Source organism: Chamaea fasciata, unplaced genomic scaffold (genome assembly GCF_029207755.1).
Source record: "Chamaea fasciata isolate MVZ Bird 193981 ecotype frontalis unplaced genomic scaffold, bChaFas1.0.hap1 SCAF_376, whole genome shotgun sequence".
In the NCBI taxonomy this organism is placed as follows: Eukaryota; Metazoa; Chordata; class Aves; order Passeriformes; family Sylviidae; genus Chamaea; species Chamaea fasciata.
Genome location: NW_027094461.1, coordinates 39115 through 66546, shown reverse-complemented (window position 1 = coordinate 66546; position 27432 = coordinate 39115). Strand labels below are relative to the sequence as shown.

Sequence of the window (27432 nt, the reverse complement as noted above, 5' to 3'; positions counted from 1 at the left end):
CAGTACAGACCAGTGACCCATCCCAGTGCTCCCAGTCCCTTCCCAGTCCCCTCCCAGTGCTCCCAGTATAGACCAGTGACCCCTCCCAGTGCTCCCAGTCCCCTCCCAGTCCCCTCCCAGTGCTCCCAGTACGGACCAGTGACCCCTCCCAGTATTCCCAGTGCTCCCAGTCCCCTCCCAGTCCCCTCCCAGTGCTCCCAGTATAGACCAGTGACCCCTCCCAGTGCTCCCAGTCCCCTCCCAGCCCCCTCCCAGTGCTCCCAGTACGGACCAGTTCACCCCCCCGTGCTCCCGCCGGGCCTCCCCCTCCTCCTGCCCCTCCTCCTCCCGCCGTTCCCAGTGTCCCCGGGCGGGCTCCCAGTGCTCCCAGTGCTCCCAGTAAGGGCCTGGAACTGGACGCTGCCGTGCAGCGGGGGCAGGGCGGCGCTCTCCAGCGCGGCCACCAGGCGGCGCAGTCCCGCCCGCAGCGGCGTCACCGATTGGCTGAGGCGGAGGGTTTGCCCCGCCCCCACCGAGCTGCGGGGAGAACCGGGATGAACCGGTGAGAGACCAGTATGGACCAGTATGGACCAGTATAAACCAATGGAAACCATTATAAACCAATGGAAACTGATATAGACCAGTGTGGACCAGTATGGACCAGTATGGACCAGTATAAACCATTGTAAACCATTATAAACCAATGGAAACTGATATAGACCAGTATGGACCAGTATGGACCAGTATAAACCATTGTAAACCATTATAAACCAATGGAAACTGATATAGACCAGTATGGACCAGTATGGACCAGTATGGACCAGTATAAACCAATGGAAACCATTATAAACCAAGGGAAACTGATATAGACCAGTATGGACCAGTATGGACCAGTATGGACCAGTATAAACCAATGGAAACCATTATAAACCAAGGGAAACTGATATAGACCAGTATGGACCAGTATGGACCAGTATGGACCAGTATGGACCAGTATAAACCAATGTAAACCAGTACGGACCAGTAGGGACCAGTACAAACCATTATAAACCAGTATAAACCAATATTAACTAATATAAACCAGTATGGACCAGTAAAAACCAGTCCAAACCAATAAAAATCAGTATAAAAACACCCAAACCAGTCCGAACCAGTCCAAACCAGTATAACCCAACATAAACAAATCCAAACCAGTCCGAACCAGTCCAAACCAGTATAAACCAGTATAACCCAACATAAACAAATCCAAACCAGTCCAAACCAGTATAAACCAGTACAAAAGACCCAATTTAACCCTTTCCTCCCCCCTTTTTCAGCCTTTAATCCCCCTCCCAGTCCCCTCCCAGTCCAAACCAGTAACGCCCCAGTCCCCTCCCAGTATAAACCAGTCCAAACCAGTAACGCCCCCAATCCCCCTATTAACCCTTCACCCGCCGTTTTTAACCCTTTTTTCACCGTTTTTTTCCCCAATTTCCACCGGTTTTTCCCCCGTTTTTCCTCCCCAGTATAAACCAGTCCAAACCAGTAACCCCCCAGTCCCCTCCCAGTATAAACCAGTCCAAACCAGTAACGCCCCCAATCCCCCTTTTAACCCTTCACCCGCCGTTTTTAACCCTTTTTTCACCGTTTTTCCACAATTTCCACCGTTTTTTTCCCCGTTTTTTTTTCCCCAGTATAAACCAGTCCAAACCAGTAACCCCCCAGTCCCCTCCCAGTATAAACCAGTCCAAACCAGTAACGCCCCAATCCCCCTTTTAACCCTTTCCCCGCCGTTTTTTTCCCCAATTTCCACCGTTTTTTCCCCGTTTTTTCCCCGTTTTTCTCCCGTTTTTCCTCCCCAGTATAAACCAGTCCAAACCAGTAACGCCCCCAATCCCCCTTTTAACCCTTCCCCCGCCGTTTTTAACCCTTTCTTTTCCCCTTCCGCATTTCCCCGCCGTTTTTAACCCTTTTTTCACCGTTTTTTTTGCCGTTTTTTCGGGTTTTTTTTTCCCCTCCCTCTCCCAGTCCGAACCAGTATAAACCAGTTCGCCTCTCACCCCAAGGCCAGAGGTTTGGGGCAGGCGATGCCGGCGCCTTCCATGCGGAGCGAGGCGCCGCTCAGGGCTTTGGGAAGAGGGTTCTGGAAAACCACCTGGATCGGCAGCTCCTGCCCAACCACGGCCGGGCCCAACACCTGCCAAGAAATAAAAAAAAAAACCCCAAAATCCCGGTTTTTTAACCCAAAAAAAAAGATAAATCCGGCCCAAAACCCGCCGCGTTTTTACCCCGAAAAAAGCGAAAATCGCGGGGTTTTTTTTACCCCCAAAAAAATCCCGATTTCTGAGCTAAAAATCTTTTTTTTTTTTTGCGCCGAAAAAAATCTTTTTTTGTTTGAAACGCGCCAAAATTCCCACTTCTCGTCCCGAAACTTCTCATCCCAAAAAATTTGCCGATTTCCCCTTTTTTAAACCCAAAACAATCCCAGTTTTTAATTCCGGCCCCCCCCCCCCCCAAATAAAAATTCGATGTTTTTAATTCCACTCCCCCCAAAATCAATGTTTTTAACCTCGAAATTCCCCAGGTTTCATCCTCCCCAAAAATACACAAATTCAGCCCAAAATTCCCCCAAAATCCCGGGATTTCACTCCCCTTCCAAAAAAAACAAAATCTCGATTTTTATCCCCAAAATCGCCGGTTTTCACCCCCTGGGAAAATTCTTTTTTTGATCCCAAAATCAGCATTTTTTCCACCCCCAAAAAATCGCCATTTTTGGGGGAAATTTTGGGCCTAAACCGGCGAAATTTGGGAAAATTTGGGGCTAAAATTGGGAAAATTTGGGGAAAAATTTGGGAGAAAATGGGGAATTTTGGGGCTGAAATTGCCAAATTGGGAGGGAAATTTGGGCAAAGTTTGGGGAAATTTGGGTAAGTTTTGGGGGGAAAATTCGGGGAAATTTTGGGGGGAAATTTCGGGAAAATTTGGGGAAATTTTGGGAGGGAAATTTGGGAAAATTTTGGGGAAAAAATCGGGGAAAATTGGTTAAATTTCGGGGGGAAATTTGGGTAAATTTTGGGGGGGAATTTGGGGAGATTTGGGGGGAAATTTGGGGGGAAAATTGGGAATATTTTGGGGGGAAATTTGGGGAAATTTTGGGGGGAAATTTGGGGAAATTTTGGGGGGGAAAATTCGGGAAATTTGGGGAAAATTTGGGGGTAAAAATCGGGGAAATTTGGGCAAGTTTTGGGGGAAAGTTCGGGGAATTTCGGGAAAATTTTGGGGAAGAATTTGGGGGAAAATTTGGGGAAATTTTGGGGGGAAAATTTGGGAAAATTTGAGTAAATTTTGAGGGAAAATTTGGGGACATTTGGGAAATTTTTGGGGGAAAATCTGGGGAAAATTTGGGGTGAAAATTTGGGGCGAAAATTTGGGGCGAAAATTCGGGAAAATTTGGGCAAATTTTGGGGGAAATTTTGGGGAAATTTGGGGAAATTTTGGGAAAAAAATTGGGGAAATTTTGGGGGGAAATTCGGGTAAATTCTGGTAAATTTGGGGGAAAAATTTGGGGCTTTCCCACCCGAAGCGCCGCGTCGGGCGCCGGGCGCGTCCCACCGGAGCCCGCGGGGATTCCCTTCCCGGCCCCCGGCACGCGCCCGCGAGGTTTCATCCTTTTTTTGGGGGGGCGGGGAAATTTTCCCAATTTTTTCCCCGTTTTTCCCATCAAATTTCTCCCTTTTGAACCCAATTTTTCCCTTCCCCAACCCCCTCGTCACCTGCTCCCAAATTTCCCCCAAATTTCCCCAAATTTCCCCCAAATCCCCCCAAATTTTCCCAAATTTCCCCCAAATTCCCCCAAATTTCCCCAATTTTCCCCAAATTTCCCCAAATTCCCCCAAATTCCCCCAAATTTCCCCAAATCCCCCAAATTCCCCCAAATTTCCCCAAATTTCCCCCAAATTTCCCTAATTTTTCCCAAATTTGCCCAAATTTCCCTGAATATCCCCCAAATTTCCCCAAATTCCCCCAATTTTCCCCCAAATTTCCCCAAATCCCCCATATCCCCCCAAATTTCCCCAAATTTCCCCCAAATTTCCCCAAATTCCCCCAAATTTCCCCAAATCCCCCAAATCCCCCCAAATCCCCCCAAATTCCCCCCAATTCCCCCAAATCCCCCCAAATCCCCCCAATTTCCCCCAAATTCTCCCAAATTTCCCCCAAACTTCCCCAAATCCCCCCAAATCCCCCCAAATTTCCCCCAAATTCCCCCAAATCCCCCCAAATCCCCCCAATTTCCCCCAATCTGGGCACGCCCGGTGTGCGCCGTCTCCTCAACCCCCCGGATTTCTCTTTTCCTCGGCGGGACGACGCCGGGATTTCGTGTTTTGTTTTGTCTGTTCGTTTCCCTGTTCCGGGCGGCGGAAGTCGACGCCCTCCGCGTTTCGGCGTCCCCGTTACCGTCAGCGTCAGCTCGGGCGTGTGCAGCCGCACCAGCAGCTCCTTGGCCAGCACCTGGCCGGTCTCCTGGACGTTGCCGGCCACCGTCAGCTTCAGGGCGTCCTGGTCGCCCACGTGGGGTTGGTACTCGGCGTAGGTCACCGTCATTGTCACCGAGTCCTCTGCGGGGACGGGGGCGGGGAGGGGACGCAGCCCGTGGGGTGTGGGAAACCAGGATGAACCAGTATGGACCAGTATAGACCAGTATGAACCAGTATAAACTGATATACACCAGTATAGACCAGTATAGACCAGTATAGACCAGTATGAACCAGTATAAACTGATATACACCAGTATAGACCAGTATAGACCAGTATAGACCAGTATAAACCAGTATAAACTGATATACACCAGTATAGACCAGTATAGACCAGTATAAACCAGTATGAACCAGTATAAACCAGTATAGACCAGTATAAACCAGTATGAACCAGTATGAACCAGTACAAACTGATATACACCAGTATAAACCAGTATAGACCAGTATAAACCAGTATAAACTGATATACACCAGTATAAACCAGTATAGACCAGTATAGACCAGTATAGACCGGTATAAATCAGTATGAACCAGTATAGACCAGTATAAACCAGTATGAACCAGTATAAACTGATATACACCAGTATAAACCAGTATAGACCAGTATAAACCACTATGAACCAGTATAAACCAGTAGAGACCAGTATAGACCAGTATAAGCCAGTATAAACCAGTATAAACTGGTGTATTCCAGTATAAAGTGATATAAATCCGTACAAACCGGTATAAACCAGCATAAACCAGTAAAAACTGATATATACCAGGATAAACCAGGATAAACCAGAATAAACTGATATGCACCAGTATAAACCAGTATAGACCAGTACAAACTGATATATGCCATTATAAAGGGATATAAATCCGTACAAACCAGTATAAACCCGTATAAACCAGTATAAACCAGTAAAAACTGATATATGCCAGTATAAACTGATATACACCAGTATAAACCAGTATAAACCAGTAAAAACTGATATAAACCAGTATAGACCAGTATAAACCAGAATAAACTGATATACACCAGTATAGACCAGTATAAACCAGTATAAACCAATCTGTAAAATCACCAGATTTTCCCCATTTTTAACCCTTTCAGTGCCCCCAAAACCCCCCATAAACCCCCCAAACCCCTTCCCAGTATAAACCAGTACAACCCAGTACAACCCAGTACAAACCAGTATAAACCAGTCCGTAAAATCACCAAATTTCCCCCATTTTTAACCCTTTCAGTGCCCCCAAACCCCTCCAAAAAACCCCCCCAAAAACCCCCAAACCCCCTCCCAGTATAAACCAGTACAACCCAGTATGAACCAGTATAAAACCAGTATAAACCAGTATAAAACCAGTATAAAACCAGTATAAACCAGTCTGTAAAATCACCAAATTTCCCCCATTTTTAACCCTTTCAGTGCCCCCAAACCCCCCAAAAAACCCCCCAAACCCCCTCCCAGTCCAAACCAGTATAAACCAGTACAACCCAGTACAAACCAGTATAAACCAGTCTGAAAAACCACCAAATTTCCCCCATTTTTAACCCTTTCAGTGCCCCAAACCCCCCAAAAAACCCCCCAAACCCCCTCCCAGTCCAAACCAGTATAAACCAGTCTGAAAAACCACCAAATTTCCCCCATTTTTAACCCTTTCAGTGCCCCCAAACCCCCCAAAAAACCCCCCAAACCCCCTCCCAGTCCAAACCAGTATAAACCAGTCTGTAAAACCACCAGATTTCCCCCATTTTTAACCCTTTCAGTGCCCCCAAACCCCCCAAAAAACCCCCCAAACCCCCTCCCAGTCCAAACCAGTATAAACCAGTCTGTAAAACCACCAGATTTCCCCCATTTTTAACCCTTTCAGTGCCCCAAACCCCCCCAAAAAACCCCCCAAACCCCCTCCCAGTATAAACCAGTCCAACCCAGTCCAACCCAACGCCCTCACCCTGCCCCGGCGGCAACGTCCGGCTGTGCTGCTCCTGCCGGAAAGCGGCTCCGGCCACTCCGGTGTAGCGGACGGAGCAGAGCGACAGCCTCAACCTCAACGTCCGAGGTTCCGGCCCCCGATTGGTCAACGCCGCCCGGAGTTCCAGCTCGGCTCCGGCCACGGCCGAAACGGCCGCCAGGGTCAGAGTGACCGAGGAGGAGGAGGAGGAGGAGGAGGAAGGGCCGCGGTGACGGGGCCGGGAGCCGTGGGAGGTGGCGGTGGAGACGGCGCGGCGCTCGGCCTCCGAGCCTGGCAAAGCGGGGGGGGGGTCAAAGGGCGAGGGGTCAAGGGGTCGTCGGTTGCGTCGTGGGGTCGTTGGGGGGGTCATGGGGTCATTGGTTGGGCCAAGGGGTCAAGGGTTGGTCAAGAGTTGGTCAAGAGTTGGATCAAGGGGTCAAGGGTTGGGTCATGGGGTCATTGGTGAGGTGAAGGGGTCATTGGTTGGGTCATGGGGTCATCGGTTGGGTCATGGGGTCATTGGTTGGGTCATGAGGTCATTGGTTGGGTCAAGGGGTCATTGGTTGGGTCAAGAGGTCATTGGTTGGGTCAAGGGGTCATCGGTGGGGTCATGGGGTCATTGGTTGGGTCAAGAGGTCATTGGTTGGGTCAAGGGGTCATTGGTGAGGTGAAAGGGTCATTGGTTGGGTCAAGGGGTCATCGGTTGGGTCAAGGGGTCATTGGTTGGGTCAAGGGGTCATTGATGGGGTCATGGGGTCATTGGTGGGGTCACGGGGTCATTGGTTGGGTCATGGGGTCATTGGTGGGGTCACGGGGTCATTGGTTGGGTCATGGGGTCATTGGTGGGGTCACGGGGTCATTGGTTGGGTCATGGGGTCATTGGTGGGGTCAAGGGGTCATTGGTTGGGGTCAAGGGGTCATCGGTTGGGTCATGGGGTCATCGGTTGGGTCAGGGGGTCATTGGTTGGGTCATGGGGTCATTGGTGGGGTCATGGGGTCATCGGTTGGGTCAAGGGGTCATTGGTGAGGTCATGGGGTCATTGGTTGGGTCATGGGGTCATCGGTTGGGTCATGGGGTCATCGGTTGGGTCATGGGGTCATTGGTGAGGTGACGGGATCATTGGTTGGGTCATGGGGTCATTGGTGGGGTCATGGGGTCATTGGTGGGGTCATGGGGTCATTGGTTGGGTCATGGGGTCATCGGTTGGGTCATGGGGTCATCGGTTGGGTCATGGGGTCATTGGTTGGGTCAAGGGGTCATCGGTTGGGTCAAGGGGTCATCGGTTGGGTCAAGGGGTCATTGGTTGGGTCAAGGGTCATTGGTTGGATTGAGGGGTCAAGGGTTGGTCAATGGTTGGTCAAGGGTTGGGTCAAAGTGTCAAGAGTTAGGTCAAGGGGTCAAGGGTTGGGTCAGGGGTCATTGGTTGGGTCAAAGGGTCAAGGGTTGGGTCAAAGGGTCATTGGTCACTCAGCGGTCACTCAGAGCCCTAAGGTCAGAGGTCAGCGGTCAGTCACCCTCAGGGTGCTCGTAGTGGTCAGGGATGTCCACTCTGGGGTCAGTGGTCACTCAGGGGTCACTCAGCGGTCACTCCCTGGTCACTCTCTGGTCACTGACTGGTCACTCAGCGGTCACTCAGCGGTCACTCACTGGTCACTTTTTTGACCATTTTTGGGTCATTTTGGGTCATTTCCGGCTCGTTTTTTCAGTGGTCACTCCCTGGTCACTCATTGGTCACTCCCTGGTCACTCCCTGGTCACTTTTTTGACCATTTTCGGGTCATTTTTTGTCATTTTCGGGTCGTTTTTTCAGCGGTCACTCATTGGTCACTCATTGGTCACTCCCTGGTCATTTTTTGACCATTTTTTGTCACTTTTTTGACCATTTTCGGGTCCTTTTGGGTCATTTCCGGCTCGTTTTTTCAGCGGTCACTCCCCGGTCACTCCCTGGTCACTCCCTGGTCACTTTTTTGACCATTTTTTGTCCCTTTTTTGACCATTTTCGGGTCATATTTCGTCATTTTCGGGTCATTTTTTTCAGTGGTCACTCCCTGGTCACTCCCTGGTCACTCCCTGGTCACTTTTTGACCATTTTCGGGTCATTTTTTGTCATTTTCAGGTCATTTTTTCAGCGGTCACTCATTGGTCACTCGCTGGTCACTTTTTGACCATTTTTTGTCACTTTTTGGACCATTTTCGGGTCATATTTTGTCATTTTCGGGTCATTTTTTCAGCGGTCAGTGGTCACTCCCTGGTCACTCCCTGGTCACTCATTGGTCACTCCCTGGTCACTCCCTGGTCACTCATTGGTCACTCATTGGTCACTCCCTGGTCACTTTTTTGACCATTTTCGGGTCATTTTTTGTCATTTTCGGGTCGTTTTTTCAGCGGTCACTCATTGGTCACTCATTGGTCACTCCCTGGTCATTTTTTGACCATTTTTTGTCACTTTTTTGACCATTTTCGGGTCCTTTTGGGTCATTTCCGGCTCGTTTTTTCAGCGGTCACTCATTGGTCACTCCCTGGTCACTCCCTGGTCACTTTTTTGACCATTTTTTGTCACTTTTTTGACCATTTTCGGGTCACATTTCGTCATTTTCGGGTCATTTTTTCAGCGGTCACTCATTGGTCACTCCCTGGTCACTCCCTGGTCGCTTTTTGACCATTTTCGGGTCATTTTGGGTCATTTTCGGGTCAGTTTTTCAGCGGTCACTCATTGGTCACTCCCTGGTCACTCCCTGGTCACTTTTTTGACCATTTTTTGTCCCTTTTTTTACCATTTTCGGGTCATTTTTTGTCATTTTCGGGTCATTTTTTCAGCGGTCACTCATTGGTCACTCCCTGGTCACTCCCTGGTCACTTTTTTGACCATTTTCGGGTCATATTTTGTCATTTTTGGGTCATTTTTTCAGCGGTCACTCATTGGTCACTCCCTGGTCACTTTTTTGACCATTTTTTGTCCCTTTTTTGACCATTTTCGGGTCACTTTTTGTCATTTTCGGGTCATTTTTTCAGCGGTCACTCCCTGGTCACTCACTGGTCACTTTTTTGACCATTTTCGGGTCATTTTGGGTCATTTTCGGGTCATTTTTTCAGCGGTCACTCCCTGGTCACTCCCTGGTCACTCCCTGGTCACTTTTTTGACCATTTTTTGTCACTTTTTTGACCATTTTCGGGTCATTTTTTGTCATTTTTGGGTCATTTTTTTCAGTGGTCACTCCCTGGTCACTCCCTGGTCACTTTTTTTACCATTTTCGGGTCATATTTTGTCATTTTCGGGTCAGTTTTTCAGCGGTCACTCATTGGTCACTCCCTGGTCACTCCCTGGTCACTCCCTGGTCACTTTTTTTGACAATTTTCGGGTCATTTTGGGTCATTTTCGGGTCGTTTTTTCAGCGGTCACTCACTGGTCACTCCCTGGTCATTTTTTGACCATTTTTTGTCCCTTCTTTGACCATTTCCGGGTCCTTTTGGGCCATTTCCGGCTCGTTTTTTCAGCGGTCACTCCCCGGTCACTCGTCGGTCACTGGCCGGTCACTCACCCTCGGGTGCTTGTACTGGTCAGTGATGTCCACTCTGGCCGCAGTGTCCGGGCCCTGCGTGCTGATCCTGCGGCCGATCGCTCCCTCCTCCACGTGGACGACGGCGAAGCCGCCGTGGGCCTGGCGCTGCCAGTACACCTTGTCGCTGTTCACCTGCTCATTTGCATAATTAATCGGCTCATCAGCATCGTTAACCACCCCTCCGATCGCCGGGATTAATCGCGGCCCCTAATTGGGGGAATTAGACGCGGGTTGGCGCGATTGGGACACGCCCACCCCGGGGGAAGCGGCCAATGCCAGCGCGCCTTGTCTGGGTAATTTGCATAATTAATTAGCTCGTTTGCATAGTTAATCAGCGCTCCCATCAACAGAATCATTTCCGTTTCTTAATTAGCGCAATTAGCGCGCTTCGCGCATTCGGGACACGCCCACCGCGGCGGAGTGACACGCCCCCCCCCTTGTCTCTTTTAACCCGCTGATTTGCATAATTAGTTAGGCAATTAGCATAATCAACCGTAGCCCCCGATTAAGTTCAGGCGCCTAATTAGCGCAATCCTAATTAACCCCGGAGTGCGCGCGCTCAAGCCCCGCCCCCTGCCGCCGCCGGGGCGCTTTGTGGCTGCTCATTTGCATAATTAGGCGGGTAATTTGCATAGTTAATCATCCCCCTGATCAGGGGAATTAATTACGTTTCCGTTCACCGGTCCATTTGCATAATTAACTGCGTTATTAATTACGACATCAACCAGCACCCGCCTCATCAGCCGAATTAGCCACGCCTCATTTGCATACTTTAGGCCACGCCCACCACCGTTCACCAGCTCGTCTGCATGCTGACCAGCTCATTTGCATAACTAATTACCGCATTAACGCCATTAATTGGCAAACCTCATCATCATCAGGCTTAGTTAAACCTTCGAATTAGCATAAACAATCCCTCATTTGCATACTTAGGTCACGCCCCTTCCCGCTCACCGTGTTGGCGTTCACCCGGCCATTTGCATAAATAATTATTCAAATGAGAGTAAGCCATTAATTAGCGAATTAGCGTTGGCGATGCCGATCGAGCCTGATCGGCGTAGTGAGGCCATGATTTGCATATTCAGGCCACGCCCACCAGGGCAGGCCGCGCCTTCCAGCGCACCTGGCCGCAGCTAACTGCTCATTTGCATAATTAATTATAAAACCGCCGCCATTAACTGGTGCGATCGTCATCAGCAGACTGGGCCACGCCTCCTCATTCGTGTAAGCGACCCCTCATTTGCATACCTAAGCCACGCCCACCTCATCGCCACCCCGCCCGCCCCCGGGCCGTCGCCGCCCCTCGCCCGCTGATTTGCATAAACAACCGCCTCATTAGCATAACCAATCAGCGGCGCCGACGAAACCGAAGCAGCCGGATCGGCGCCTCGTTTGCATATCGGGGCCACGCCCACCTCGGCGAAGACGAAGGGCGTGTCGTACTTGAGGAAAACCTCGCCGTTCTTCACGGCGGTCACCGAGCACGGCCCGCAGCAGAACAGCCCTGCGGACACCAGTAGAAACCAGTATAAACCAGTATAAACCAGTATGGACCAGTATGGACCAGTATAAACCAGTTCCGACCAGTATAAACCAGTATAAACCAGTATGGACCCGGGTAATTGGCGGCAACGGCGCTGCTGCCCCCAGTGGCCGCTGAGGGAACTGCAGCCGTTGAAACGCCAAACCAGTACAAACCAGTACAAACCAGTACAAACCAGTACAAACCAGTACAAACCAGTACAAACCAGTACAAACCCCCGTTTTTCCCGTTTTTTTGCCTTTTTTTTCCCCTCCCAGTATAAACCAGTACAAACCAGTCACCCCAAATCCCCATTTTAACCCCTTCTTACACCATTTCCCCCGCGGTTTCCCCCGTCCCAGTATAAACCAGTAACTCCCAGTATGAACCAGTATAAACCAGCGACCCCAAACCCCCATTTTTTCCCCCATTTTTCCCCATTTTCCCCCCGTTTTTTCCCGTTTTTTCGCCGTTTTTTCCCCATTTTTTCCCCTCCCAGTCCTAACCAGTATAAACCAGTAACTCCCAGTACGAACCAGTTCAAACCAGTATAAACCAGCGACCCCAAACCCCCATTTTTTTCCCCCATTTTTCCCCATTTTCCCCCCGTTTTTTCCCGTTTTTTCGCCGTTTTTTCCCCGTTTTTTTTCCCCCCTCCCAGTCCAAACCAGTCCAGACCAGTATAAACCAGTATAAACCAGTACCGCTGCTGGTCTCCTGGGGCGTGGCGTCCACCACCTGCCACCCGTCGTAGCCGTCGGGGAGATCCGGCCGCTTCATCCAGCAGTCGTTCCACACGTGGAAGTTCCTGCCGGGACGGACCAGTATAAACCAGTATAAACCAGTATAAACCAGTACAAACCAATATAAACTAGTATTTTAAAAAAATCAATTTTTTCCCCATTTTGGACCCTTTTTCGAGCCCCAAAACCCCCCGAAATTCCCCCCAAATCCCCTCCCAGTCCAAACCAGTCCAAACCAGTACAAACCAGTCCAAACCAGTATCAAACCAGTATAAACCAGTATCAATCCCATCACTTCTTTCCCGTTTTTTGCCCGTTTTTCACCCAATTTTCCACGTTTTTTCGCTGTTTTTCCGCCGTTCTTTCGCTCCCAGCCCCCTCCCGGCCCAAACCAGTATAAACCAGTATAAACCAGTACCAGACGGAGTCGGTGTTGAGGCGCTCCAGGGGCCTCATGCCCTCGTCCAGGTAGATGTCGGTGGTCAGCGACGTGTCCGTGTCGTGGGCCGAGTTGTAGTTGGTCACCGTGCGGGTGGGCAGGCCCAGGCAGCGCAGCACTGACCAGTGTCAACCAGTATAAACCAGTTTGGACCAGTACAAACCAGTACGAACCAGTATGAACCAGTACAAACCAGTACAAGTCAATACAAGTCAATGTAAACCAGTATAAACCAGTATGAACCAGTAAGGAGGGAAGGGGTCTGGTGGGTGCCGCCCAGTTTAACCCAGTCCCTGGCCCAGTATAAACCAGTTTGGACCAGTATAAACCAGTACAAACCAGTATAAACCAGTACAAACCAGTATAAACCAGTACAAGTCAATAGGAGTCAATGTGAACCAATACAAGTCAATGTAAACCAGTATAAACCAGTTTGAACCAGTAAGGAGTGGAGGGGTCTGGTGGGTGCCGCCCAGTTTAACCCAGTCCCTGGCCTAGTACAAACCAGTATAAACCAGTACAAACCAGTATAAACCAGTACAAACCAGTATAAACCAGTACAAGTCAATAGGAGTCAATGTGAACCAATACAAGTCAATGCAAACCAGTATAAACCAGTTTGAACCAGTAAGGAGTGGAGGGGTCTGGTGGGTGCCGCCCAGTTTAACCCAGTCCCTGGCCCAGTACAAACCAGTATAAACCAGTAACCCCCTTTTAACCCTTTCCTGACCACTTTTAACCCCCTTTTTCCCCATTTTTAACCCAATTTTCGCCGTTTTTTCACCGATTTTTCACCATTTTCTCCCTCCCAGTATAAACCAGTACAAACCAGTACAAACCAGTACAAACCAGTATAAACCAGTGACCCCCAATCCCCTTTTTAACCCTTTCCTGACCCTTTCCCACCCATTTTTCCCCATTTTTAGCCCATTTCTCGCCCGATTTTCGCCGTTTTTTCACCGATTTTTCACCATTTTCCCCCTCCCAGTATAAACCAGTACAAACCAGTGACCCCCAATCCCCTTTTTAACCCTTTCCTGACCCTTTCCCACCCATTTTTCCCCATTTTTAGCCCATTTCTCGCCCGATTTTCGCCGTTTTTTCACCGATTTTTCACCATTTCCCCCCTCCCAGTACAAACCAGTATAAACCAGTGACCCCCAATCCCCTTTTTAACCCTTTCCTGACCCTTTCCCACCCATTTTTCCCCATTTTTAGCCCATTTCTCGCCCGATTTTCGCCGTTTTTTCACCGATTTTTCACCATTTCCCCCCTCCCAGTACAAACCAGTATAAACCAGTGACCCCCAATCCCCTTTTTAACCCTTTCCTGACCCTTTCCCACCCATTTTTCCCCATTTTTAGCCCATTTCTCGCCCGATTTTCGCCGTTTTTTCACCGATTTTTCGCCCTTTCCCCCCTCCCAGTATAAACCAGTACAAACCAGTGACCCCCAATCCCCTTTTTAACCCTTTCCTGACCCTTTCCCACCCATTTTTCCCCATTTTTAGCCCATTTCTCGCCCGATTTTCGCCGTTTTTTCACCGATTTTTCACCATTCCCCCCTCCCAGTATAAACCAGTACAGACCAGTGGTGACCACGCCGGCGAAGACCCAGCACTGGCCGTATCTGACGGGGGCCCCGGTGCCGTGGAAGCTGCGGAGGATGCCGACGGAGCCGGCCCAGGCCGAGGGGTTGGTGCCCTGCGAGTAATCCCCGGTCCAGTTCCCCACCAGGACGCCGCTGTCGTCCAGGGAATTCACCTGGGAGCCGCAAAAAAAATTTAACGAAAAAAAATTTCGCGGGGGGGTGGGTGGGGGGGGGGAAAAAACGGAAATTTCGGGAAAAAATTTGGTGAAATTTTGGGAAAAATCGGGGGGGGGGGGAAACAACGCGGGAAATTCCGGCTCGAAACGGATCGAAACCGGGGAAATTTCGACCGAAATCCGCAAAAAAAAAAAAAATATCAGTCGGAAGTTGGGAAAGGTGATCCGGGGGAAAAAGAGAATGCCGGGAAATTTGGGAATTCCCAAAAAAACCCCAAAAAAATCCCCAAAAAAACCCCCCCAAAAAAACCCGGGAAATTCTGCCCCGAAAATTCTGCCGGGAAAAAACATCTTGGAAATTCCTGCCCAAGGTTTCAAAAGGGACAAAAAATATTCCTGGGGAAAAAAGCCGGCAGGAATCCCGGGAAAAAATCCTGAAAATCTCGAAATTCCCAGGAATTCCTAGAAAAAATTTTAAAAAAAGAAAAGAAAATCGGAATTTTTTGGATGCAAAAATTGCCGAAAATTTCTGAAAACGGCTGAAAAACGGGGGATTTTACCCAAAGGCGACGAAAATTGGCCCAAAATCCAGGAGGAGATTCTTGGGAAAAGAGGGAAATTCAGGAATTGCCGGAAATTTCCAAAAAAAAAAACCCAGGATTTTTTTTACCCAAAATCGTGAAAATTTTGCTCAAAATTCCGGCCCCAAAAGGTCTCAAAAAACGGTGGAAATTCCCACCGAAATGGACCAAAAAAAAAAAATCTTGGAAAAGAACTCAGTAGAAATCCCAGAATTCCCAGAAAAATTCCCCCCAAAAAATCCGAATTTTTTTGCCCAAAATTTTGGGAAAAATTGGGTGAAAAAAAACCCGCGGAAATTCCGGCTCGAAACCGGGTGAAAATCGGGGAAATTTCAACCAAAATCGCGTCAAAATCCGTCAGAAATCGGCAAAGATATTCCCGGGAAATTTGGGAATTCCCAAAAAACAAAATTCCCGAAAGCTCCGCCCCAAAAACCCCCCAAAAATCCACCCAAAAATCCCCAAAATTCGCCCCAAAATCCCAAAACTTCACCCCAAAATTTAGAAATTTTTCCCCCCAAAATCCCAGAATTTCTCCCCCCCAAAAAATCCCAAAATTTCACCCAAAAAATTCCTGAAAATCCCAGAATTTTCACCCCAAAAATACACCCAAAAAATTCTCGTAATTTGGGGGGAAAAAAATTAAAAAAAATTATAAAAATCCCCCAAATTTGCCCAAAATCCCAAAATTTTGCCCCAAACCTCCCCAAGCTCCAAAACAATTCAACCCAAACCCCCCAAAATCCCTCAAAATCCCCAAAATTTTCCCCAAATCCAGAAAATTTCCCCCCCAAATTTTCCTCAAAATCTCCAAATTTTTTTCCCAAAATCCCCAAAATTCCCTAAAACCCCCAAAATTTTCCCCAAAATCGCCAAAATTTTCCCCCAAAATCCCCCAAATTTTTCCCCAAAATTTCCCCCAAATCCCCAAAATTTTCCCCAAAATTTTCCCAAAACCCCCCAAATTTTCCCCAAAATTTTCCCCCAAACCCCCCAAATCCCCCCAAATCCAGAAAATTTTCCCCAAACCCCCAAAAATTTCCCCAAAAATTTCCCCAAAAATTTCCCCAAAATTTTCCCCAAACTCCCCCAAATTTTCCCCAAAATTTTCCCAAAATCCCCAAAATTTTCCCCCAAATCCCAAAATTTTCCCCAAATCCCCCAAATCTTCCCAAAATCCATAAAATTTCCCCCCAAAATTTTCCCCAAAAATCCCCAAAATTTTCCCCAAAATCCCCCCAAATTTTCCTCAAAATCCCCAAATTTTCCTCAAAATATTCCCCCAAAATCACCAAATTTTCCCAAAAATTTTCCCAAAATCCCCAAATTTTCCCCCAATTTTTCCCCAAATCCCCAAATTTTCCCCAAATTTTCCCGAAATCCCCGGATTTCTCCCCGGAACTTGGCTCACCATGGCCGACACCACCCTGGCCACCATGACGGGGTCGCCGCGGGCGCTGTGGGGCATCCCCCGCCGGTCCAGGATGAACAGACACGCCTCCAGCACCCCCGGCTCGAACTGCGGAGATTTTGGGGCAAATTTGGGCGATTTTGGGAAATTTGGGGCCCCCCGGAGAAAAAAAAAAAAAACTGCGAAAAAATTCCGACCGGAAACGGGCGAAATTCGACTGAAATTCGGCAAAATTGGCTCAAAATGGCGCCTCCTGGTGAGGTTTTTTGGGGTTTTTAACCCGATTTGGATCGAAATTTTTGGAAAATCCAAAAATTCCCAAAATTCGCCCCAAATTTCCCCAAAATTCTAAAAAAATTGGAACAAAAATGGCCAAAATTTGACCAAAATTGGCTCAAAATGGCGCCTCCTGGTGACTCTTTTTGGGGTTTTTTTTAACCGGATTTTGATCGAAATTTTTGGAAAATCCCAAAATTTGTAAATTCCTCCAAAATTCCCCAAATTTTCCCGAAAAAACCCCAAAAAATTCCGACCAAAAATGGCCAAAATTTGACCGATATTGGTTCAAAATGGCGCCTCTTCGTGACGTTTTTTGGGATTTTTAACCCGATTTTGATTGAAATTTTTGGAAAACCCCAAAATTCCCAAACTTTGCCCAAAATTCCCCAAATTTGCCACAAAAAAACCCCCAAAAATTCCGACCAAAACCGGCCAAAATTTGACTGAAACCCCCCAAAAACGGCACCAGAAATATTTCCTCTTGGTGCCGATTTTTGGGGATTTTCGCCAAATTTCGGTGGGATCCCCAAATCCCCAAAATCCCCCCAAAATTCCCCCAAAAATTCCCCCAAAAATCAGCCCGATTTTGGCTCAAAATCCGCCCAATTTTGGGTGAAAATTTTAATTTTCGGTCAAACTTGGAATTTTTTTCCACTTTTTTTTTTTTAAAATCATCCCAAAAATTCCCAAAATTTCCCAACTTTCAGCACCTCCTACTCCTCCGAACCCCCAAAATTTGGGTCAAAATCTCCCGATTTCGGGTCAAAATTCCGATTTTTGGTCAAATTTCTCCATTTTTTTCCCCGGATCATCCTCCCAAAAAAAAAAATCCCCAAAAAATCCCAACCCGGCGTTTTTTTCCCCCCAAAATCCTTCATTTTAACCCCGTTTTTTTTGGGGATAAAAACCGCCGAATTCCGGCGGTTCCGGGGAATTATTTTTGGGGCGAATTCCGGGGATTTCGGGGCTCCCGGACCTGGCCGTAATTCCAGGATCTCTCGGCGATTTGCTCCTCGGTGCCGTAGAAGATGCGGCCGCTCTCGTTGAGGACGTACTCGCGGAGGTCCGAGGTTTTCTCCATGTAAACCGAATCCTCTGAAATTTCACCCCCAAAAAAACAAAATTTAAAAATTAACGATTTTTTTAAAGCGGGAAAAATCCCCGAAAGCGTCAAAATTCCCAAAGTTTGGGGAGGAAGCAAAAAAAAAAAAATTTCCCGATTTTTCAGCCCCGAATTTGAGGAATTTCGGGCGGAAAAGCTCCAAAATTTGAATTTTTTTTTTTCTCACCCAAAAATTCCTGAATTTTACAGCAAAAAAACCCCAAAAATTCCCAAATTTTACCTCAAACCCCCCCCCCCTCCCCAAATTTCCCAGTTTTCCCCCCAAAATCCCCGGATTTCCCGCCCCCCCACAAAAATTCCCCAAAATTCCAGAATTTTCCCCCAAATTCCCAAACTTTACCCCGAAAAAAGCCGCAAAATTCCAAAGTTTGCCCAAAATTTCCTGAATTCTACCGCAAAAAATCGCCAAAATTCCCAAGTTTCCCCCAAAAATTCCGAAATTTTCCAGATCTTCCACCCCCCAGATCCCGGAATTTTATGGTAAAAACCCCCAAAATTCCCAAATTTTCCCCCAAAATTTCCCAGATTTTCCCCTCCCCGAAAATGCCCCAAAATTCCCCCATTTTCCCCCAATTTTTCACCAGATTTTTCCCTTTTTTTTCCCCCATTTTCCCCACAATTTCAAGTTTTCCCAAAATCCCCGTTTTTCACCCCAAAAACCTCACCGAAACACCACGAATTAAAAACCCAAAAATCCCTTTCCCCCCCATTTTTTCCCATTTTTTCCTGAATTTTTCCCATTTTTCCCCATTTTTTCCCCAATTTTCCCCAAATTTTTCCCCATTTTCACCCAAAATTCCAATTTTTCCCAAAATCTCATTTTTTCACCCCAAAACCCCTCACTGGGACACCACGAATCCAAGACCCAAAAATCCCTTTTTTTTCTCCGTTTTTCCCCATTTTTTCCCCATTTCCCCAAATTTTTTTTCCCCATTTCCCCCAAAATTCCGATTTTTTCCCCAAATCTCATTTTTTCACCCCAAAAAACTCAACGAAACACCACGAATTAAAAGCCTAAAAATTCCCATTTTTCCCCCATATTTTTCCCATTTTTCCCCCAAATTTTTCCCCATTTTTCCCCATTTTCCCCCCAATTTTTTTCCATTTTTTCCCCCATTTCCCCCAAAACTTCAATTTTTCCCAAAATCCCCGTTTTTCACCCCAAACCCCCTCACCAGAACACCCCGAATTCACGACCCAAAAATCCCTTTTTTCCCCCCATTTTTTCCCCATTTTCCCCCAATTTTCCCCATTTTTCCCCATTTTTACCCCAAAATTTCAATTTTCCCCAAAATCCCCGGTTTTCGCCCCAAAAAACCAACCAAGACACCCCCAATCCAAGACCCAAAAATCCCTTTTTATCCCCCATATTTTCCCCCTTTTTTTCCCCATTTTTCCCTCAAATTTCCCCAAATTTTTTTCCCCCCTTTTCCCCAAAATTTCGATTTTTTTTTTTCCCCAAAATCCCCGTTTTTCACCCCAAACCCCCTCACCAGGACACCCCGAATCCAAGACCCAAAAATCCCTTTTCCCCCCATTTTTCCCCATTTTCCACCCGATCTTTTTCCTTTTTTTCCCATTCCCCCCAAAATTCCGATTTTTTCCCAAAATCTCATTTTTTCACCCCAAAAAACTCAACGAAACACCACGAATTAAAAGCCCAAAAATTCCCATTTTTCCCCCATATTTTTCCCCATTTTTCCCCATTTTTCCCTCAATTTTTTTCCATTTTTTTCCCCATTTCCCCCAAAATTTCAATTTTTCCCAAAATCCCCGTTTTTCACCCCAAACCCCCTCACCAGAACACCCCGAATTCACGACCCAAAAATCCCTTTTTTCCCCCCATTTTTCCCCCATTTTTCCCCCTTTTTTCCCCATTTTTTCCTCAAATTTCCCCAAAATTTTTCCCCCCTTTTCCCCAAAATTTCGATTTTTTTTTTCCCCAAAATCCCCGTTTTTCACCCCAAACCCCCTCACCGGGACACCCCGAATCCAAGACCCAAAAATCCCTTTTCCCCCCATTTTTCCCCATTTTCCACCCGATCTTTTTCCTTTTTTTCCCATTCCCCCCAAAATTCCGATTTTTTCCCAAAATCTCATTTTTTCACCCCAAAAAACTCAACGAAACACCACGAATTAAAAGCCCCAAAATTCCCATTTTCCCCCCATATTTTTCCCATTTTTCCCCCATATTTTTTCCCCATTTCCCCCCAATTTTTCCCATTTTTCCCCATTTTTCCCCCAAAATTTCAATTTTCCCCAAAACCCCCGTTTTTCGCCCCAAAAAACCAACCAAGACACCCCCAATCCAAGACCCAAAACTCCCTTTTTATCCCCCATATTTTCCCCCTTTTTTCCCCATTTTTCCCCATTTTTCCCCATTTTTTCCCCATTTCCCCCAATTTTTCCCCATTTTCCCCCAAAATTCCCATTTTTTTTTCCCAAAATCCCCGTTTTTCGCCCCAAACCCCCTCACCAGAACACCCCGAATTCACGACCCAAAAATCCCTTTTTTCCCCCATATTTTTCCCCATTTTTCCCCCTTTTTTCCCCATTTTTTCCTCAAATTTCCCCAAATTTTTTTCCCCCCTTTTCCCCAAAATTTCGATTTTTTTTTTCCCCAAAATCCCCGTTTTTCACCCCAAACCCCCTCACCGGGACACCCCGAATCCAAGACCCAAAAATCCCTTTTCCCCCCATTTTTCCCCATTTTCCACCCGATCTTTTTCCTTTTTTTCCCATTCCCCCCAAAATTCCGATTTTTTCCCCAAATCTCATTTTTTCACCCCAAAAAACTCAACGAAACACCACGAATTAAAAGCCCCAAAATTCCCATTTTCCCCCCATATTTTTCCCATTTTTCCCCCATATTTTTCCCCATTTTCCCCAAATTTTCCCATTTTTCCCCATTTTCCCCCAAAATTTCAATTTTCCCCAAAATCCCCGTTTTTCGCCCCAAAAAACCACCCAAGACACCCCCAATCCAAGACCCAAAACTCCCTTTTTATCCCCCATATTTTCCCCCTTTTTTCCCCATATTTTCCCCATTTTTTCCCCATTTCCCCCCAATTTTTTCCCATTTTCCCCATTTTCCCCCGAAATTCCCATTTTTTTTTCCCAAAATCCCCGTTTTTCACCCCAAACCCCCTCACCAGAACACCCCGAATTCACGACCCAAAAATCCCTTTTTTCCCCCCATTTTTTCCCCATTTTCCCCCCTTTTTTCCCCATTTTTCCCTCAAATTTCCCCAAATTTTTTTCCCCCATTTTCCCCCAAAATTCCCATTTTTTTTTTTCCCAAAATCCCCGTTTTTCGCCCCAAACCCCCTCACCGGGGCACCAGGGGTTGAACAGCACCACCACGTCGTTGTCGGCCTCGAAGGGCGCGGCGAACTCGCCGCTCGCCGTCCTGGTGCGGACGCTCAGGCGGGTACCGACCAATGGGAGCGTCGGGCGGGGCCTCGAGCCCCACCCACAGGGCGTGGTCGCTTCCGGCCGCGCCCGCCAGCGGCTCGGCCACGCCCTCGTCGAGCTCCGCCCTCCAGCCGGTGGGGGAGGAGCCTCCGAGCGGGATCAGGACGTGGGTGCCTTTGGCCACCTGGGGGGTGGGGCCTGGTGACGTCATCGGCCGGGGCGGTGACGTCATCCAGAGGGCGACGTCGGAAAAAAGGAAAATTTAAAAAAAATCGGGAAATTTTTACGGGGGGAGGGGGGGGAGGGGAATTGCGGCTCCAAAAATTCCCAGATTTTTTTTTGCCTCAAAGTTCCCGAGTTTTCCGCCGAATTTTCACCGTTTTCCCCAAGTTTTTTCCCGGGTTTTCCGCGGAATTTTCCCGGTTTCCCCCCCACCCCCCACCCCTCCAAAAAATCCAAATTTTTTTGGTGGTTTTTTTTTTTTTTCTCACATTCCGGCCCCAAATTCCCGGATTTCCGGCAAAAAATTTTGCGATTTTTATGCCCGAATTCCCAAATTTGCCTCCAAACCACGCCCCCCCAGATTTCCCGCAATTTTTTTCCCGATTTCGTCTCGAAATTCCTGAATTTCCCCCCAAAAAATCCCCAAATTCTCCCGAATTTTCCCCAATTTCCTCCGAATTTCCCGAATTCCCAAAACCCCCAAATTTTTCTCCGAAACCCCCAAAATTCCCCCAAATTTTTCCAAAATTTCCCCAAATCTCCCACATTTCCCCAGATTTTCCCAAGATCTCGCAAATTCCACCCAAAATTTCCCAAAATTTTCCCCAAAATCTCCCAAATTTCCCCCCAAATTTTCCTCAAATTTGCCCAAATGTTCCCCAAATTTTCCCAAATCTTTCAAATTTCTCCCACATTTTCCCCCAAATCTTTCAAATTTCCCCAAAATTTGCCCCAAAATTCCTTCAAATTTCCCCAAAATCTCCCAAATTTCCATAAATTTCCCCAAAATTTCCCCAAAATCTCCCAAATATTCCAATTTTCTACAAATCTCGCAAATTCCCTCCAAAATTTCCCAAAATTTCCCCAAATCTCCCAAATTCCCCCAAAATGTCCCTAAATCTCCCAAATTTCCCCAAATTTCCCCAAATTTTCCCAAAATTTCCCCAAAATTTCCCCAAATCTCCCAAATTTCACCAGATTTTCCCCAAATCTCCCAAATTTCCCCAAAATCTCCGAAAATTCCCCAAATTTCCCCAAAATTTCCCCAAGATTTCCCAAAATCTCCAAAATTTCCCCAAAATTTCCCCAAATTTTCCCCAAATCTCCCAAATTTCCCCAAAATTTCCCCAAATCTCCCAAAATTCCCCAAAATTTCCCCAAATTTCCCCAAAATTTTCCAAATTCCCCCAAATTTCCCAAATTTCCCCAAAATTTCCCCAAAATTTTCTACACTTTCCCTCAAATTTCCCCCAAATTTCCCCAAATTTCCCAAAATTCCCCAGATTTTCCCCAAAATCTCCCGAATTTCCCAACCCCCTCCCCGTCCTCCCTTCCCCCCCCCCCGAACTCCGCCCGCCCTCTCCTCACCCAGCGTCAGCTCCAGGCAGAGGGCGTCGTCCTCGCGCAGGGGGCGGGGCAAGGCCACGCCCACGTGGAAGCGTTGGCCCCGCCTCACCACCAGGGGGCGGGGCGAGAACTCCTGGGTGTGGTGAGCCGCGCGATTGGCCGAGGAGCCGGGGCGGAGCCTCACCGGAGCCAATAGGCCTGCGGGGTGGGCGGGGAAAACAAGGGGGGGCGGGGCTTAGCGCGGCCGCCATTTCTGGGGGGAGGGGAAATGGGAAATTTTTTTGCCCCAAAAATGGAAATTTTGAGGCCGAAAACCAGGATTTTTTTTCCCCAAAATCGCTGTTTTTCGGCCAAAACCCCTCCCCTTAATCCCCGTGGGATTCGCCATCAGAAACCGCCCCAAAAATCCTCCCAAAAAACTCCAAAAATCCCCCGAAATTCCAATTTTTCACCCCCGAAAAACCCGATTTTTTCGCTCTAAAACCCTCGATTTTTGCCCCAAAACTTCCGCGTTTTTTTTCCCAAAATCGCCGTTTTTCACCCCAAAACCCCTCTCCTTAATCCCCGTAGGGTTCGCCATCAGAAACCTCCCCAAAAATCCTCCCAAAACCCCCAAAAAACTCCAAAAAAAACCCCCCCCAAAATCCCAATTTTTTCGCTCTAAAACCCTCAATTTTCACCCCAAAACCTCCGGGTTTTTTTTCCCCAAATCCCCGTTTTTCACCCCAAAACCCCTTTCCTAAACTCCCGTGGCATTTTCCCGTCACAAACCACCCCCAAAAACCCCAAAAAACTCCCAAAAAAACCCCCCAAAAATCTCAATTTTTTCCCTCTAAAAACCTCAATTTTCACCCCAAAACTTCCGTTTTTTTCGGTTTTTTTTTGCCCAAAATCGCCGTTTTTCTCCCCAACCCCCCTTTCCTAAACCCCCGTGGGATTTCGCCATCAGAAACCGCCCAAAATCCCCCCAAAAACCCCATTTTTCACCCCAAAACCCCCCAATTTTTTCGCTTTAAAAACCTCAATTTTCACCCCAAAACTTCCTTTTTTCTCGGGTTTTTTTTTCCCAGAATCGCCGTTTTTCGCCCCAAACCCCTTTCCTAAACTCCCGTGGCATCTTCCCGTCAGAAACCACCCCCAAATCCCCCGAAAATCCCCATTTTTCACCCCCCAAAAATCCCGCTTTTTCCCTCTAAAATCCTCAATTTGCGCTCTAAAAACACCAAATTTTTTTTGCCCAAAATCGCCGTTTTTCACCCCAAAACCCCTTTCCTAAACTCCCGTGGCATTTTCCCGTCAGAAACCACCCCAAAAACCCCAAAAAACTCCCAAAAAAACCCCCCAAAAATCCCAATTTTTTCCCCTCTAAACCCCTCAATTTTCGCCCCAAAACTTCCGTTTTTTTCCGGGTTTTTTTGCCCAAAATCGCCGCTTTTCGGCCCAAAGCCCTCCCCCTCACCTGGCCGCAGGGGCTGGGCCGCCCTCCGGCCCGGCACCTCCCCGGGGATGGGCTCCCAGTCGCGATCCCGCTGGCGATTCCCGCAGCAGCCGCAGCGGCAGCACTTGGCCGCCAGGCGGCGCCAGAGGCCGCGGCCAGCGCCGGGGGGCGGGGCCGAGGGCGCCCCCGGGTGGCGGACGGAGGAGAAACGGCCCGCGTCCAATCGGGGGTCGGGCATGGCCTGGGGACGAGTGCGGACCAGTATGGACCAGTGTGGACCAGTATGGACCAGTATAAACCAGTATAAACCAATATAAACCAGTATAAGCCAGTATGGACCAGTGTGGACCAGTATAAACCAGTATAAACCAGTATGGACCAGTATGGACCAGTATGGACCAGTGTGGACCAGTATAAACCAATATAAACCAATATAAACTAATATAAACCAGTATAAACCAGTATGGACCAGTATAAACCAGTATAAACCAGTATGGACCAGTATGGACCAGTATAAACCAATATAAACTAATATAGACTAATATAAACCAATATAAACCAGTGTGGACCAGTATGGACCAGTATAAACCAATACAAATTAATATAAACCAATATAAACCAGTATAAACCAGTATGGACCAGTATGGAGCAATATAAACCATTATAAACCAATATAAACCAATATAAACCAGTATGGACCACTATGGACCAGTATGGACCAGTGTGGACCAGTATAAACCAATATAAACTAATTTAAACCAATATAAACTAATATAAACCAATATAAACCAGCATGGACCAGTATAAACCAGTATAAACCAATATAAACCAATATAAACCAGTATGGACCAGTATGGACCAGTGTGGACCAGTATAAACCAATATAAACCAATATAAACCAGTATAAACCAGTATAAACCAGTATGGGCCAGTATAAACCAGTACAAAACAGTACGGAACATTACAAACAAAGTAAACCAATATAAACCAGTATAGACCAGTATAGACCGGTATGGAGCAGTACAAACCGCTAACTGCTCCCAAGCTCCCAGTACAGACCAGTAACCGCTCCCAGTGCTCCCAGTCCATCCCAGTCCATCCCAGTCCCTCCCAGTCCCTCCCAGTCCCTCCCAGTCCATCCCAGTCCATCCCAGTTCATCCCAGTCCCCCCCAGTCCCTCCCAGTCCATCCCAGTCCATCCCAGTCCCTCCCAGTCCCTCCCAGTCCCTCCCAGTCCATCCCAGTCCATCCCAGTCCATCCCAGTCCCTCCCAGTCCATCCCAGTCCATCCCAGTCCATCCCAGTCCCTCCCAGTCCCTCCCAGTCCCTCCCAGTCCATCCCAGTCCATCCCAGTTCATCCCAGTCCCCCCCAGTCCATCCCAGTCCATCCCAGTCCATCCCAGTCCCTCCCAGTCCCTCCCAGTCCATCCCAGTTCATCCCAGTCTCTCCCAGTCCCTCCCAGTCCCTCCCAGTCCATCCCAGTCCATCCCAGTCCATCCCAGTCCCTCCCAGTCCATCCCAGTCCATCCCAGTCCTTCCCAGTCCCTCCCAGTCCCTCCCAGTTCCCCCGGGCCGGGCCTGTCCCAGCAGCTCCTCCCCCGCCAGACCAGTTCTCCCAGTTTGCCCAGTTCCCTCCCAGTCCCCTCCCAGTACGGACCAGTGACCCCTCCCAACGCTCCCAGTATTCCCAGTAACCCCTCCCAGTGCTCCCAGTTCCCCTCCCGGGCACTTCCGGCAGCCCCAGTGACCCCCCCCCCGGTGCTCCCAGTATGGACCAGTATGGACCAGTAACCCACCCCAGTGCTCCCAGTTCACCCAGTAACCCTCCCCCAGTGCTCCCAGTGCTCCCAGTTTGACCAGTAACCCCCCCCAGTGCCCCCAGTAACTCCCCCCAGTCCTCCCAGTTTGACCAGTAACCCCCCCCAGTCCTCCCAGTTCACCCAGTAACCCCCTCCCAGTGCCCCCAGTGCTCCCAGTAACCCTCCCAGTCCTCCCAGCTTGACCAGTAACCCCTCCCAGCGCTCCCAGTATCCCCCAGTATGGACCAGTAAACCCCCAGTGCTCCCAGTTTGACCAGTAACCCCCCCCCCAGTGCCCCCAGTAACCCCCCCAGTGCTCCCAGTATTCCCAGTATGGACCAGTGACCCCCCCCCAGCGCTCCCAGTAACCCCAGTAACCCCTTCCCAGTGCCCCCAGTCCTCCCAGTTCACCCAGTAACCCCCCCTAGTCCTCCCAGTATTCCCAGTATGGACCAGTAACCCCCCCCAGTGCTCCCAGTAACCCCCCCCAGTCCTCCCAGTGCTCCCAGTCCTCCCAGTTCGCCCTCCCAGCGCTCCCAGTATCCCCCAGTACCTCCCGGGGGGGGCTCCCAGTAGCTCCCAGTAACTCCCAGTAGCTCCCAGTAACTCCCAGCGGCGGCGGAGCGCGGCGAGGGGCGTGGCCAGCGCGCCGATGGGCGTGGCCGGCTCGGTTTACGCCCCGCCCCCCCGGCCGCGCCCGGGATCACTATTTGGCAGGTGGGGCTCACTATGTGGCAAGCCCAGGAAACTTCTCCCAGTACGAACCAGTATAAACCAGTATACACCAGTGCTCCCAGCCTCGTTCCCAGCGGGATCCCGGAGTGCCCTGACCACCCTCCCAGTACAAACCAGTATAAACCAGTAAGGGCGGGGAGCGGCTGAAAATCGTTCCCAGCGGGGTCCCAGGAGTGTCCCAGTATAAACCAGTATAAACCAGTGCTGCTCCCAGTCTCGTTCCCAGCGGGGTCCCGGAGCTCCCTGACCACCCCTCCAGTACAAACCAGTACAAACCAGTACAAACCAGCAGCAGTCGATTCAGCGGCTCACTTTGTGGCAGGGTCGGTCCCTATGGGCGTTTCCAGTGGCTCACAATCTGGCGGGGGTGGGCGTGACCCCCGGGGGCGGTGCCGGGGGCGGGGCGTGGGATGACGTGTCGGCGGGGTGGGCGTGACCCCCCGTGGCTCACTATTTCGCAACCCCGGGAGTCACTATTTGGCAACCGCCCCCCTCCCCCCACCGCCCGAGGGGCGGGGCCGCGGGTCGGGATTGGGCAGTGACGTCATCGCCACGCCCGAGCGGTGGGCAACTGGGGAGGGAACTGGGATGGACTGGGATGAACTGGGAGTGGGTTTGGGGTC

General features: G+C 48.8%; 1 protein-coding gene across 1 annotated transcript; it reads right to left on the bottom strand.

Moving 5' to 3' along the window:
- Positions 1-166: 166 nt before the first annotated feature.
- On the bottom strand, positions 167-27195 carry TGM1 (transglutaminase 1). Its single transcript, XM_066208620.1, is given in 17 exon segments — positions 167-516; positions 2019-2155; positions 4414-4574; positions 6429-6719; position 7944; positions 9968-10120; positions 11404-11492; positions 12215-12318; positions 12672-12810; positions 14281-14455; positions 16451-16558; positions 17706-17824; positions 21185-21281; positions 21283-21464; positions 22857-23033; positions 24295-24514; positions 27096-27195. Coding segments are annotated over 16 exon segments (2391 nt in total). The 5' UTR covers positions 24512-24514; positions 27096-27195; the 3' UTR covers positions 167-275.
- Between the last annotated feature and the right edge of the window lie 237 nt (positions 27196-27432).